This window comes from Desmodus rotundus, chromosome 8, assembly GCF_022682495.2.
Source record: "Desmodus rotundus isolate HL8 chromosome 8, HLdesRot8A.1, whole genome shotgun sequence".
Classification (NCBI taxonomy): domain Eukaryota; kingdom Metazoa; phylum Chordata; class Mammalia; order Chiroptera; family Phyllostomidae; genus Desmodus; species Desmodus rotundus.
Window position 1 is genome coordinate 20,357,272 of NC_071394.1, and position 16,587 is coordinate 20,373,858.

The 16,587-nt window shown below is 40.1% G+C and overlaps 1 protein-coding gene across 9 annotated transcripts in view; it reads left to right on the forward strand.

Annotated features, from left to right (window-relative positions):
* Positions 1-16,587, forward strand: part of SYBU (syntabulin) — a 69,013-nt gene that overhangs the window by 16,179 nt on the left and 36,247 nt on the right. For all 9 annotated transcript variants that reach the window (XM_071222215.1, XM_045181496.3, XM_024572137.4 and 6 more), the window contains one exon: positions 10,344-10,541. In XM_071222215.1, the coding sequence (XP_071078316.1) occupies positions 10,344-10,541 (198 nt within the window). The remainder of the gene's footprint in view (positions 1-10,343; positions 10,542-16,587) is intronic.

The following is a 16,587-nucleotide window of genomic DNA, read 5'->3' on the forward strand; positions in this document are numbered from 1 at the left end:
CACCTGTCTCTGGTGATGACAGAGTCACCCTGTTTCCCAAATTCAGCGTCCGCACCTCCCTCCCCCAAAGCAGACAGATTCTTAGATTCCGTACTCACACTACATTTCATATATGGACTAGGATATTTTTCCCTGTACAGATTCCTTCCCGTTTGGCTGATAATGCACATCAAGCAACCTGGCGGATGCTTGGTAGGAAACCAAGGAGAGGTCCTGGTTTCAGAGAGAGCGCCAAGTTCTGGCAGGAAATGGAGCCCTGCCTCACTTCACTGCATTGTACTTTCTCTCATTGCCGGGGGCACTCTACCTGAATTACTTTTATGGGAGCTCTCAAAGCTTCAAAATAGCTCGGAAAGCCCAGGAATGTTTGTATGTGAAATGAATCTTTTGTCTCCAAGAAACCAGAAAGACATTCATTAAATAATTACTTCACTTTCCTCCATATTGGTATAGATGTTGGCTGCCTGGCTGAGTGGAGGTGCTGCATTTGAGTTGCCATCTGCACACAGATGCTCATTTCTTTCAGCACACACGTGGGCTCAAGTGCATGCGTCTTTTGAAGACAATAAGCTCCCTTTGGCCCCTCATCTGCTATCTTATTTCTCTGCTCCTCTTCACAGCCAGACTTCCGCAAAATCCTGTCTCCAACTTGCCTTTGTTAAGCAGGTGAGTGACCACACTGGCAAATCGAACATTCTCTCGTCTGCCTTCATTTTCCTCAACTTCTCAGCAGCATTCAACATAATTGAACAAACTCCTATCTTGGGAAAGATTTTTCTCCTTGGCTTCTTTGATCCCACCCCTCTGAGCATTCCTTCTGCCTCTCAGGTCACCTTTGTTGGCTTCACCCCCGCCTCTTGTCCCTACTCTGTCACAGCACCCCAGGTCACAGTCCTCAGCCCTCTTCTTTTCCAGCCTCTCCCCAAGGGCTCCCATCTGTAAATCCCTCACCTGTAGGTCGGCGATGCTCCCCAACCTCTCCCTTGAGCTTCAGTTTCACAGATCCAGCTGCCTATTTGATAATCTCCAAATTGGTGGATAATTTGTGTCTCATATTTCACATCAAAACCAGAAGTCTTGGTTCTACCCCCTACACACACATTTTTCTCCAACTCAGAAATGACCACCATATTCCTTGTTTGAGTGAAGAATTTAGACGACATTCTTGATCCCTTCCTATTTCTCACTGCCATAAATTAAGGCTTTCAATTACTTTTTCAAAATCTATCCCAAATCCATCTACTTTTTCTCAATTTTTAGTACTACCTCCTAGTCAAACCACCTCTCACATTTCTGCGATGGCAGTGGCCTCCTCATGGGTTTATTTGCTGCTGCTCTTAGCCTGTTTGATTCATGTCCTGGCTCTGCCACTTACTGAGGCCTCAGCAGGCGGTCTAAACACTAGTGCTAGGATATAGTCCTCTGCACAGCGGGACGATACTTGTGTCCATCTCAAGGGGATATTAGACTAAGTTAAGTTTTGTAGTAAGTGTTTAGAATGTGCCTGGTACTAAGAAGGCATTCGGTACATATTAGCTAGATATATTATAACTAATACAATGTCTTCTCCACACACCAAATTGTTGTCATCTCCTGCTTAATGCATCCTACGGCTTCCACCATACTTCAGATCCACTTCAGATTCCTGGCCCGCTGTCCCATACATACTTGGGCTTCTACCTCCCTTCAAGCTCATCATTGGTCCTTTTCTCCTCATCAGCCTTCCTGGACTCCTTTCAGTTTCCTCAATGCGCCCAATTCCTCGTTGTTCCCACTGTCTGGAGTTCTTTCCCACGCCTTTTCCACAACTGGTTTCTTCTCATGTTCTGGTGTCAGCTCAGATGACCTCTTCAGGGCCTTCCTTGACAACCTGTCTGATGTAGTACCGTCCCGTCCCACCTCCCACCTAGTTAGTGTCTATAATATCACCCAGTTAGAGTCATTAACAGTACATCACAATCAAAATATCTTCTCTATATATTTTTTTACTTATTCATTAACTGTCTCTCCCACTAGAATGTGAACTCCTTGAGGACAAAGATCTTAGAGTCTTGATCATTCCTGCATTCCCAATATTGACAAGACTACCCGGCACACAACAGGAAATCAGTAATTATTTGTGGAAAGGATGGATAGATGAATAGATGGATAGATGGTTAGACAGACAAATGAGATTCTTACACCTCAACATTGGCAATTAGGTAATGTTACATATACTGAAGCAAAATTAGTGTAGTGCCTTGTAGGCTTGTGAATTCTCCCTCGAAAAAGATGCTACAATTAAATAAAGGAATAGAAGTTCAGATTTTGCCACTGGAAACATAGAATGCAAAAGTATTTGAATGGCAAGCATTATATGGTTACTGTGTTAAAGCAGGAATATTGGAAAACTGGAAACATCTAGAAAGAGTTTCTTGCCTCAGATGTTTGTGGTCTGCTTATTATGGGATGGCTCCTTTTTAACAGCTTCCTTTTGTCTGTTTTTAATTTGAGCATTCCCAGAATTGCTGCTGTTTCCTCTTAGAACAAACATAGAAAAATTTAGAAAACAGCTAGCTTATGGTAGTTAGAAAAACAGGGACTTTATAAAGTTTAGACAAACATGGGTTTGAGTCACTTAGTAAATGTGTGCCTGAAATTCTTAACCTCTCTGGGCCTCAGTTTTACCACCTATAAAATAAGATATTATTAAATTATATGATAAAAGTAGTGTTCTTCCCACATGATAACTACTTAACAATTGTTACTTTTCTTACCTATATTCAGTGCATTTGAATACTTTTCTTACCTCTTTTCTGCATTTGAGTGGTTTGTGGTGTTTCACCAGGTTCATATTAGTGATGAGTTTAGGATGTGCCATTGCAATTGTCCTCATCAGACCACCTTAAAAAATGTCCGCACCCAGAGCAGGAAGAATAACACCACCATGGCAGCATCTGACACATCGTAGATACTCAGCACGTAGTTGAACGGATGAATACGTCGTCTGTATTCATTCATGAGAATCAACTGCATTTCCGTAGTTTTAAGTGGTGTTTCCTTACAACAGCAGTGATTTTTCCTCCAAATATGCAACTGAACATGGAATAGCGTCAAACCGTAACTGAATGTTTCAAGACATTATGGCACAAAACCACATTTTCCTCTGCCTGATGTTTTTTGAAATTACGTCTTCTGGAATTGTTTAGTTCAGCAATGAGCTCTGAGGCTTAAATTCAAAAATTTGGACCCAAAAGTATTAGAGATGTTTCTTTGATTTTGAAGAAATATTTTATTTGCAACCTCTAAAATCCAGTGTTTTGTTCTTGTATGTAATTGGTGCAAGGACAGTGAACAGGGGTTAGTCATCATAATTGCCACCAAATGTGTTTTGTAGCCCTGGTGGTTAGGCACTTCAGTTAAATATTAGAAGATTACATAACACACACTTTGGATAATCCTAATATCTTAAGATGTAGAATTTTAAAAATATATATAGATATTTACATTCACTTTATAAAAAATATCATTGCTTTCAAATTTTCATCAGAAAAGCACTTCACAGCAATATGGAAAGAAAAATTTCTTAAAAAACTTTAAAACATAATGTTACTATGAACCTCATACTACATGTTAAAGTGAATTCCAAAAGGACTTAATTTGAATGAAAAGCTATAAAAGTATAGAATTGAGAATAAGTAAATATTTAAATGATCCTTAGAGTAAAGAAAAACAGTCTAAGCATTGAAGTGTTAGAAGGAAACACAAAAAAATTTGGACAGATTTGACAACTAGAAATAAAAAATGTTCGAAAGTCAAACACATACAGTTAAAAGCAAACAACAAACTGGATGAGATGCGACAAAGGGTTAATGCCTTTCATACACAAGGGTTTCTTACAGCCAGTACGGAATCATTAAACTCTTTGAGAGAAAAATTGCCAGAGGGTATGAACAATTCATAGAATAAGTAAAAACACCTATGAACATGTGAAAGACAGTCAGCCTCACTGATGACTAAATTCACGCAAGCTAAAACATCAGATATATCCTCCATTATTGACAAAAATGCAAGCAAAAATGGTATTCAATACTGGCAATAATTTGATAAGTGGGATACCCTCATAATAATAATAGAGGAGTGTAAGTTGTCTTAAAGTACTTGGAAGACTTAGTAATTCCACGAATTAGAGATAAATTATTTAAGATAATCAAAAAATTTTTTGATCAAATATTTACCTATAAAGATGTCATTAAAGCAATTTAATAATAATGAGAAAGTTAGAAACAACCTAAAATATCCCAGAAGAAGAGATTGATTTTTTTTAATGTTGTGTTCATACCTATTTGAAAGTTACTCATTTAATGATTTTGAGAAATTAAATAAAATATTTTCAAACTTTGTAAAACATAAAAGCAGAGAAAATATTGCAATGAACCCCAATATGCTGCTTATTTACTTTATCTGGGCTAGGCAATAGCAAGGTATTATCACATTTGCTACATCTAACCCCTTTGTCTTTTCTTTCTTTGCTTTGCTGAAGCATTCGAAAGCCAATCTCCAGACATCAGGTCATCGTACGTGTACCTACACACCTCAGCATGCAGTCATTTCTTTTAAAAACAAACATTTTCTTACATAATCATAGTGCCATTTTCACCACTAACACAATTACCATAATTCCTTGGTATGACAAAGAACGTTGAAATAGCCCCAACTGTCTCAAAGCATCTGTTTGCTTCCTGACAGTATCATTTGACCCAGAGGCCAGCAGACTTTTTCTGTACAGGGCCAGGGGGTGAATATTTCGCCTTTGCTGGCCAGATGATCTCTGTCACAGTTGTTCAGCTCCGCCATTGTGAACTTGAAAGCCACAGTAAATGTCATGTAAAGGATTGGGCAGGGCTGTGTCCAGTAACATTTGATTTACAAAAGCAGGCTGCGAACGAGGATTGGCCGAAAGGCTACAGTTTGCCAAGCCCTGACTTAACTCATGACTGTGTTCTTCATGTATTTTATGAGGAAGACAGTAGCTTTCGAAGTTGAGTAGGTTCAGGGGTAATTTTTTGTGGCAAGAATGCTTTGTGGAGAGTGTCGTGCGCTCATCTCTCACACCATCGGAAGGTATATGCCCGTTGTCCTGCTGGTGGTGATGCTAAGAACACCTAATGGGCATGGATCCTTCTGCTGTATCGATTGTGCTTGTTGCCTAGAAAATTTAAAGAGAAATAACTACAAAATGGCAACTTTTTATTTCTATTACTCCATCTTTCATTAAGGAAGAAAGCAGTTTTCCTTTTAAAACACAAAGACGTGCGTGTGTTGTAAGGAAGAATTTTACATCAATATGGTTTGTATAGGAACCAGTTTTTATAACTGGAATATATGCTAACTTTTCTTTCCTTTTAATTGTCAAATTCCAACATAAAGAATTGGTCCCTGGGTCACATCCAGTGATTTCCAGTGGGATGGAATTCTTGTGGGTGAAAGGGGTATTTTTCTCCCTCGTTAGTTTTGCTTTTTTGTATGACTATGAACTCATAGATTTTAAAAAATATCCAATAGTTATCGGTCAGTTGCATTTATTATTCTTTTTCATACTTAAATTATTCCATCTTTGGCCAACTGGGGCCCCTTTGAGTGGCTCTTGTTAGTCTTTAATAGCTTTTTTCCCAGTCTAACAAGTTCCAAGTAACATTTTTCAGTAACAGAGTAATGAAACTGTCTATACTCTATGTTGAAACTTTAACAAAACAAAAAACAAGCAACCAGAGCAACCATATGTATTTAAGAAAAGATCAATAGGAAATATTCCAAATTGTTAAATATTTCTTCTTGGTAGTACAATTATAGGACAATACGATCTCTTCATTTTTTCCTTAGCTTTTTGTACTTTTCTGCACTCCAGATTTCCACAATGAGAGTTATTACTTTTATAATAAAAGCAATAAGCTAAAATTCTAACAATTCCCAACAGATTCTCTTTATTAGCAAGTTCCTTTAGTGCCTTTAAAACAAGATTCAAATTATTTTACAAGATACTAATACGCACTTTTTTAGAACTGTTAAGTGAATAATTAGTGATTATCTCCTATATTTCCAAAGAGCTGTAATGTATGCAAAGAAGAAAAATACATAACTTTATAACAAATTCTAGGCTACAAAATTATAATCAATGCTGTTTCTCCCATTTGTCTTTATAGGCCTTAATTTTTTTCTCTTTAACAACAATTTGGAAACCAGTTGGTAGGTATAGTTCTTAACAACACTTTAGTTATTAAGCCTCAACTTCCGGGGCTTCCTGGACCTGGGAATATTCTTTCTATTATTTTCAATCCTGTGTGTTGACAGGTTCAAAGCTAATGAACAAGAACAATGGCAAAAAGCCTATTGCTTATTGTAAACCAAGGAGGACATGTAAATGAGTCCCCCTCTCTCTAGATTGCGATCATCTGGATGTGGCCTTGATGAGGGCCACTGCTCCCCGAGTTTCACCAGTGGCCATCCTGGGCTCTTGTAAGTGGGATTTTAAGTTGCTGACCCCTTGGAGAAATCCTCCTATATTTTAAAATGGATCACACACTGTGTAAAATGTGGAACAGGGTTCCAGGGTGTGTGTGTGTGTATGTGTATGTGTGTGTGTGTAATGGAGTTATACTTAACCACGAATAATAGAGAAAGAAGTGTGAAAACTCAACGATGTAAGACTTGGTGTGTGCATGTGTGTGCGTGCACATACGCTTCGTTGTGTTTTAAAAGACAAACTCCTCCCTCTCCAATGCAGACAGCCTTCTACACCCTTTTCCTAAAGTCCTCGGAGCAAAGCTGCCCTTATGCCAAAACTGGAGTAAAATGTTCTTACTTTTCTCTGGTGTTTTTCTGAAAATGTGAAACAGCCCACACTTTTGGGGTAGATCATTCAGGATTTCTGCCATTTCCTGCCAGAAACAGTTTCTTCATGGTATCACAGCAGAAATTTTTGTCATTGATCATTTCTTTGTACTAACATAGCTAACAAAAGCTATAGTTATAAACATTGCATTCAGAAATCTATGGATTCTACCGGACAGATTTGGGAGTCAAGGCAGCAGCGGGAAACAGAAGGTGGACTCAAAGGGTTTGACCAGAGCAGGCTTAATAAATGAATCTCTTTAACTTGTGCTTGGTCCACATGTAGTTCGGCACATAGTAAGATCAGACAAGAACAGCCAAGGAACATAAATTGTCTCCACTATTCTTAGAATCTTGGGGGAAATGTGAATGAAGGATATCTTACATACAGTTTTGGAAAGGGGAATTATCTTTATCTGGATGGGTGGTCTGTTTCCAACTGGGACCATGAAGTTTAAAGGAGGAAGAAGAGGGAAGGGGGAGAGCAGAGAAGGGGCCTTAAACATGACGTTGAAGAAAAATGGCCCCTTCTTCAGCGTTGCACAGAGGAGAATGCCTCAGGTGCCACAGGGGACGAGATGGCTCTCTGCTATGTGAAGCCCTGTTGCCTTTGCTCCGATCTTACTCTGCAGAACTTGACGTGCGCTCTCTGGAGAAGGAAAATGAATGGCCCCGCCCTTTCCAAACCTAGAGTCCTTTGTTAGACAAAACAGGCAAATGTCCCAGCGTCTCTGATAACTCACAGATTTTCATGGATATGGATGTGCCTTAGAAAGCTTACCAGTTTATAGTAAATATCACTTGCATTTTGGCTGGTTTATAAGTTCCATCAGTATGGGGTATAATGCCTGTGGGCCAGTGCGGTGCCAAGGCTTGATACATATTTGTTTAACCAATGAAAGACTATGTACTATATTCCGATTGTTTCTTCTTCAGTATGAAGCAAAATATTAGACAAGTAAGAGATGTTGGGGGAACCCTCGTTTATGGAGTGGTTCAAATGCTGTACGAGGTAACTAAGGTGAAGCACTTATTTAGGTATTCATCTTCTCAATACCTGTCCCTGGAGATACTGGCTGTGCATATTAGTGACCCACACGCCAGGTGAGGCCCACACGCCAGCTGAAAAATTGCTCCTGCCTTCCTGACTATGAATAACTTCAGTCCCCAGTTTTTCATAAGACCCCAGCACTTAATCATTGAAATTACTAGGACTGAAAACATGGTGTGTACATATTCTTTCTTATTTAACTTCAGCAAAATGATAATTGAACTAAACAAAACACATTTGCTTTCTCTTTATTTAAAGTGTAATGTTGACAAGGTTTCTTAATACTGGAAAATGTTTAATGTCCCCTTGAGTCTGAGAGTTTTCAGGAAAAACAGTTACTTTTTAGGGTGGAGAATCTGAAGCATGGAGTTTTATTTATTTGGACCTTCTCTCTTTCAAAAGAAGGATTTTATGGAACTGACTCATAAGGGAATGATTTTAAAGAAAAGAGGTAATTTTGAGTGATTACACCTCATCTGGGGGGTGTTTATCTGCTTCGGGAGAGGAATCAGGACAGAGAGGCTTCCTGAGGTAGCGTGCAGGCCTGCTGGGCCTTGTCAGGGAGCTGGGATCGGTCTGAGTAATTCGCAGCCTTGCACCTTTAGAGAGTAGCTCCGGTTTCTTTGGGATGAAGCACGGGACATGCAAATACAAGAGAAAGGCAGGGATAATAAGTGATGAAATAGCCTAGCAGTAGCAGCCAAGAGGTTCTCAGCCCCTGTAACTCAGGGCCAGTCTCTTCCGGAGTTCAGGAAGGAGCAGCAGAGACAGAGGGCGTGAGCAATGCACTAAACACCACTTACGTCTAGAAATGGGCTATTGAGGTCCCATGTACCCTAATATGTCTGTCCAAAGTCCGAAAAGGGTATTAGGGGAAATAAATCATTTTACCAGTTCCAAGTTCATTTGTTCCAGGAACTGGGATATTTCATAATAAAAATTGAAATAAAGGCCAAAAATGAAGCAATGGCGGTTCTTTTTCAAATGGATTCTAAATTCAGGCAATCAATATATTTTATTCAGGCCTAGTTCTATTTCTGTCTTTATTCAATCTATCAGGTTTTAACATAGTCTTTCATGGATGGCAAATTATTTTTAGTTCCTTTAATATTCATAAAAGTTGAATAGTTCTCTAAAAGTTATTCATACTAAATGTCTATTCATTTTTTTGTCTAACTAGTTTCTATGGTAACTCTGCATTAAAATATTTTTGTATAACAAAGATATATTTAGTAATGAAAATTACCACTAATTGATTAGTTTGGGTGGACATACTTTTAAGCATTAAATTCCCATACAGTTTTCCTCATTAAAGTACAAATGAAGTAACCAACTTCATAAATATTTAATATGGAAAGCACTTACAGGAATCAGCGATACAACATCCCTATTTGCTTATTAAGTATCTTCACAGGTCACTTTGTATCATGCATATATATACATTTTTATCCTCACCCAGGGACATTTTTTCATTGCTTATAGAGAGACAGGATGGAGGGAGAAAGAAAAAAGAGAGGGGGTGGGGAGAGAGAGAAAAAGGGAGAGAGAAACATCAATGCAAGGGAGAAACATTGGTTGGTTGCTTTCTCGCTCACACCCCTTCTGGGGATCTAATCCACAACCTGGGTATATGCCTGACGGAGAATCGAACTCAGGACCTTTCAGTATGCAGACGACGTTCCAACCAACTGACCCATACCAGCAAGGACATATGAGACGTATTAATTTATAACAATGATTGTGGTAATTATCTGAACTTGAAAGTTAAGGGAATGTTTCTAGTTTGAGTATCATTTTCATTTCACTGGTTTACTCCAGACAGCATGATATCTGATTCACATGTTTTTGGTTCGGTGTGTATAGTAAAACAAGATCATTTCTCAATGCTTGCTGGAACTTCTCATGCTGGTTGTCTTATCTGTCACCCTGTTAATGAAATTATGGGCCAAGTGATCAGAAACTGGATGTGGTCAATAATATTGAAGTAACTTTTTTTGCTACCAGAAGACAGCTCTGAAGAGTTCCTATGAATGATTCCAGTTGCTGTGGTGAACTTTTTATTTTATTCCTAACCCCATCAAAAATCCATGGACAGTTATGACCCAAAAGGAAACTACCTAACGTGTAAAAATAGACAAATCTTTAGCTTTTGACAACATGAATGTTTCAGAAATATTTATGATTCCAAAAGTTACAAGGTGTTACCTTAAAATATGTTTCATTTTGATAGTTGCTGTTTTCTCTGCTTAAATGATTGGCCAATGTTTGGAAGATAAAAGAAGAGTTATTCACAGGCGTTAACCTGGGAGTTGATAAGCGCAGTGCAAGTGCGTGAACACACGTGTGTGTGAGTGTGTGACACTGCACGCTTCTGGCTGTCATGGGTTCCCTCCCTAAACACGGATTGGTTCTTGTCTTACAGATGACACAGGCTGTCCTAGCAGCCAGTCCGTGTCTCCTGTGAAGACGCCCTCGGACACCGGGAACAGTCCCGTGGGCTTTCCCCCTGGGAGTGATGAAGACTTTACCAGGAAGAAATGCACAATTAGAATGGTTGGTGAGGGAAGCATCCAGTCAGCACGACACAAGAAGGAGCCCAAGTCAGGCCTTGTAAAGCCAGGTAAATGCATTTATAATCACGTTGTTATCGGCAGGGTGTGACCGGGGTGATTTCACATTTGACATGAAACACCTGTATGTCAAGGCGGGGAACGCTAATGCTGGACCTGGTTCCCAGAAACATCTGTTTTTTTTTTAAAGGAGGTAGGGGCAAAGAGTGGAATATTTCCTGTACTGTTGTTAAAAATTAAGTATAGTGACATGCACTCATTATAAAGACAGAGCCAAGTGGAAGAAATGTAACCTGGATGACCTAACAGACATTCCAACTCTAAATTCCAGCATAAATTATATTAAAAAGTTACTTGGTACCATCTGAAGTGTCCACAAATTATGAAAAGAACAGGTTATCTTGATGCAGATCTCTAGGGTTGGGCATACTTGCTCACCTAGTTATTTTATTTGTTTTAAAGATTGCAATTTGACTTTGATGTTATATGTATACAGATGCTCAAGAATTACAAAATATTCAAAGTTATGAGGTGACATGGTGATCATTATTGTAGTGGTTGGGGTGCCATGAACATTAGAAAGGGTCGAGCCTCAGAATTTGCAATATATAAATAAATATTTTGTATCTCAGAAATAGATACAGTAGGTGAGCAAATACAGTTTTAGTAAAACTGAAGTTCTAACTTCAGAGTGAAAGGACATGAGCATTGGCATTGTGAGAAACCTTGATATTGCATGTTTTCTTTAACATCCCATTATACTCTACATATTTATGAGCCCAAAAAGACAGACTAGTAGCTTGCCTGAGTCCTCATTTGTCTTCTATTTTTGGTTGGTGGTGACATTATTGTGCAAGGAGCTACAGACAGCTTTATTTCAGTGGGGCCGAGGCTTGGTCGGGTGTCCTTTTCCGCTGGAAGGTCCTGTGTCCTCTTCCATCTCTGTCTGCTTTTGTTCTCCCTGAATAATTGATGTCCACAGCATGCCTTCATGGATTATTCTTCATCTTGCAATTTAGTCAACCAAAGGGAACGTTGTTTAGTCTCAGAGCACACCTTAAACTGTGTGAAAAAGAACCCCCATCTTTCCTAGGCTCTGGATAAGTGTTAGTCATGGTGAATTTGTTAATAGTCCATTGCTTGGAATCATATAGAAAAGAAAGGGAATGGTACCCAGCGGGGAAGACAGCACATGAAAGAGAAAGATGGATATTGTAAAAAGGGTGCTGTGTATCCTCGATGCGCAGGATGGAGGCAACGAGGGAAAGAATGCCATGCATTGCAGACAAATAAAACCATTACCTTGTGTACTGTGCAAGAGGAAAATAATTTTTCTTCTACTCTTCTAAGGGCTTCTGGATGGTCTAATAATCAAAGTGACATGAGACAGATTAAGAGGAGAAGATTACCAACCTGGCCACATATGTACATGTGGGGGTTCCCTAAGATTAGGAGACCCCTGGATAAACCGGGCCGGTGAGGCTTATATGCCCCTCTGGACAAAGGAGAGAGAGACAGGGATCCGGGACTTCAGAGGGAAGGTAGGCAACTCACAGGTGGATGAGAAAGAGCGAATGTCTGGTAAACAATGGGACACAGAACAGAGTCTAACAAACAGACTTTGCCGGCTCCTCGGGTCTGCCACACTTAGATTATACGATGCTAAGCTGCTAGCTGCCCTCCTTTAAGCAGATTTTTCTGTCCGAGTTCCTTTAGGTAGGTGAGGGGGAGGCAAATGCTTTTCTTGCCTCTTCTATTCTTAAAAATAACCAGCTTAAAAATAATGTTTCCCCAAAAGGCATATTTTGGGTGGCAAAACCACTTCCCCTCTGTACCCCAAGACAAAAACTTCCTACCCCCCTCAGCTCGATTGTCCTTTTGAAATAATGAGATATAATTCACACACCATAAAATTCACACCTTCGAAGTGTACAATTCATTGGTTTTTAGTGTATTCAAAAGGTTGTGCAAACATCATCCCTGTCTAATTCCAGAATATTTTCATCACCCCCAAAAGAAACCCCGCGCCCATCAGCAGTCACTCTGCATGCTCCCTTCCCCCAGTCCCTGGCACCCACTAACCTCGTCTCTGTCCTACCTGTTCTCTGGATCTACCTGTTCTGGACACCTCGTGTAGACGGAATCATACAACATGCAGCCCTTTGAGTTTGGCCTCTTGTTTTCAAGGTTCATCATTATAGCACTTTTTGTTCTTTTTACGGCTCAGCAATATTCTATTATATTGATATACCACGTTTTTAAATAAACTTTTTTTAGTAAATTTAGGTTTGTAGAAAAATTGAGTGGGGAATACAGAGTTCCCAGGTACCCTCTCACCAATACTACCTCCAGCTTCCCCTGCTATTAACATCTCGCCTAGGTGTTGTGATGGACCACATTTTGTTTCTCCGTTCACAGCTGGTGGGCATCTGCATTGTTTCCACTTCTTGGCTGTTATGAATAATGTGCTATAAAGATTCATGTTCATGTTCTTGTATGAATGTGCATTCAGTTCTCTTGGTTCTATATCTAGGAATAAAATTGTTGAGTCATAGAGTAACTTTATGTTTAACCTTTTGAGGAAATGCCAAACTGTTTCCCAAAATGACTGTACCATTTTACAATGTATGACGCTTCCGATTTCTCTACTTCCTTCCTTGTTAACAGCTGTTATTGCCTATCTTTTTAATTATAACCATTCTAGTGAGTGTGAGGTGCTACTTCATTGTGCTTTTTAATTTACATTTCCCTGGCGGCTAATGATGAGGAGTGTCTTTATGTGCTCGTCAGCCATTTGTGTATCTTCTTTGGAGAAATGTTCCAAATTTTCCTTTTACCTGGGAGTGATCACCAAGAGAATCTGCCTCTCTAACATATGGGGTGTATGTTGAATAGCTGGAGCTCTGTTATCAAACTCCTAGTACACAGGGAATATTGGGGTGCTCAGTCAACACTTGTTGACCTCACCAGCAAACATGGCCTCTGGGATTGAGAAGATGAAATGTGCTGGAAAAAATGTCAGCTTCATGGATTGCTAAAAAAAAGTAGATGCATTTGTGAAAGTAATGTAGGATTTGAATGCAACCAGAAATTATTTCATTTTTATTACCCACTCCATATATCCACCAAAATACCCACCACTTATTCTAAAATCCTTTTATAGTAGTAATGATGCAAGTAAATGGTGGAATAGGAGACCAGTGTGGTGCAGAGCAAACTCAGTTTCAATGGGAGTTAAGATTATCACTGACTTTCCTTGTCCCAATAACCATAATAAAGAATAATCATGTTGATATAAGACTTAAAACTCTACATGTATACACAAAAGTCACACCTAGCAAGTCCCTGATCCTACTAATGATTAGCCACTTGTCTTTCTGAGAATGTTTAAGGCCTTAGGTATTCATGAAGAAAACATAGACAAAAAGAAAAAAAGGAAAGGAGTGAGGAAAAATAGAGGAAAGAAGGGAGGGAGGGAGGAGGGAGGGAGGAAAGGAAGGAGGGAAGGATGGAGGGAAGGAGGGAAGGAGAGAAGCAGGGAAGAAAACAAGAACAGTTGTTCTAAATGCTGCTCTGAATCTTGGATCTTTTGAGAATCATGAAGGCCATGGACCCACATTCCAGAAGAACACCCCTATGCAAAATACTGCATTCGGTTTCTGAGATTTCACGGCTCTCCTCTATCAGAATTCATGGATCCTAGTGACCCTTGCCCAGGGGCAGACCCTGACACACCACTTTTGCCAACTGCTTCTAACTTCATTGCTCATAGGTGTACATATCACGTAAGCAGGCAGGACCTGGTGATCTTATTTGTTTGCATTTAACCAAGATCAAAGGGATCCCTAAAGTTTTGCTGTTTTTTATTTTGTTTTGTTTTTTAGTTGCCTAAAATTCCTAATGTCATCACTGAAAAAGTTGCCCAGGCATTTGAATGGGATCCAGTTCTGTATAATAAGCTCTTTGTGTTTAGAGAAGTCTGCACCATGACCTATAGTTCTCTGAACTTCCAGCAGAATAAACCTGTCAGTCGTATAAATGTGAAGAGAGGAAATCCTGGAAATGAGGCCCCTGGATGACTCCAAAATTTGTCAAATGCACAGACATAGTCTGTTAACCACAAGAAGACACCACTCTCAGGTTAAAATGTTCCATCTCCTCCCCAGCCCCAAGTGGCCATCTCTCCCCAGCCCGAACTGATCTTGGTGTGCATGCTCTACTTTTTTAAAAAAATAAATCATCTCGTTAGAACTAACTCCACTTTATTAAAATAGTAAGCAATTAGTGTCTCTGAGACAGATGCTCGGGGGCCCTTGAACATTAAATAACATGAGCCCATTTAATTTTAGGTTTGTTGTTCTACATTCTGGAAAACTGCAGTTCACCTCAGAAGGGAGTTATTGAAATTCTCCTTTGGTCGTTACGATAAAGAGCTAATCATGTTGACTCTATCCGATGCAGAAGGGAAAGGGAAATATGTCACGGGCTGCCGGGAAGGGCTTAGGAAGGCCGGCTTTGCTAGCCCGCCCCTTTCCAGCGGGGCGCAGTGGCACACGCAGCATTGCTTCCTGCCTTCCTCCAGGCAGGACTCCTCCTGGAACTTCTTAGAGGCAGTGACACGGAGCCTTCTGTCATTTGGCTGTTCTCAATGCCTGTGCGGATTTAATTAAAAATTGCCACCAGAGAGCGAGAGCAAACATCCCTACCGTCCAGTTGGGTGTTGGCTCTGCGCTTTCCCTTTATCTGCAAGTCACTTTCGCAGACATTGAAGTTGAGTCTCCAGAGCTCAATATGCTGTCTGCCATACAGTAGCTAGGTGTCCAATAAATACCGGACTGAGAAATGGAGTGTACACTTTGTGCAAGGAGTTATGTTTCCTGTGGGAGGAGTATCAGAAAGATGTGGTCAGGGTGACTTTACTGTCACCCTTCTCTTAGGGAGCTCATAATTTGAGGAAAATACCATGGATAAATCTGGGCACAGTACAGATGAAAAGGAAAGGAATGAAGGTATTCCAACTGGGAACGTTTTGAAGACTCTGCACTGGAAACATTCCTTTTCCCAGGAGCTCCTCCTATATTTAGTTTGCAGTCAGTTTCCCTGAAGAGGTTTTTTGACTCAGAAAGGAAAGGCCTAGTTTGGATTACTGCTAGTACCTCAAATGACATTCCTGGGCCTCCCGTTCAGCTCGATTTACTACTTGCGGAGAACTGTGCCTCACCCCGAGAATGAAAAGCCCCAGTGTCGCTGTTTTACAAAGAGAAGCACTAAATCCTTTCTCCGGAGCCGAGGAAGCAGTTACACAATTTAAACAAGTAATTAGAAAATGTGAAGGAAAAACAACAGCAACAACAATGTCAAATGTGGATTAAGGAGATAGGTAAAGGGCCAATAGTTGGGGTCACTTCGGATTAAAAGAAATCCACCTTTAGAGACTGAAAGGTTGGACTCTGCATTTGAAAGATGTCAACAATATTTTTGTCAGCGTTCAAACTAAGTTAGTATTCCTTTGTCATCAGATACCATCCAGGCTACTGAAATCGGAGGCCTGGCCAGATGAACTATAATAACCTCCCAACAATAACAGAGGCTCGGTTCCTTTAAAAAAAAAAACAAAAAACTATTTCCCACATTCAGAGGCATTTGCTAGAATACCCAGAAGGGCACCAGCTAGGTTAGTGACTGATCAACACTGGTTCCCTAATAGATAGGGGTTCTTTCCCACACAGTCGGGTAGCCTGCAGGTGTTCCTGTGCTTATCACAAGCATCGCTTTCACTTCAAAGTTCTGTGAAACAAGAGAGCTAGACAGCTTAGCCGGTGGAGGCCATTCTTATAACAACTTGAGCTACCTGCAGGAGAGCTGAGAGCTTGGAGTTGACACACCTTCTCCCCAGATTACCTAGCTGGTCCTATCTTGGGAACAAGTGGGGGACAGAGGACACTTTCTAACTACCAGATCCTCAAGTCCGGCATACTAGGTTCAAATCTTCATGCCACCACTTTCTAACTGTGTGCCCTTCAGTTACTTGTTTTTGGCCTGAAACTTTGTGGTTCGCATCTGTAAAATGGGCTGTTGTGAAGATTAAATAGACTA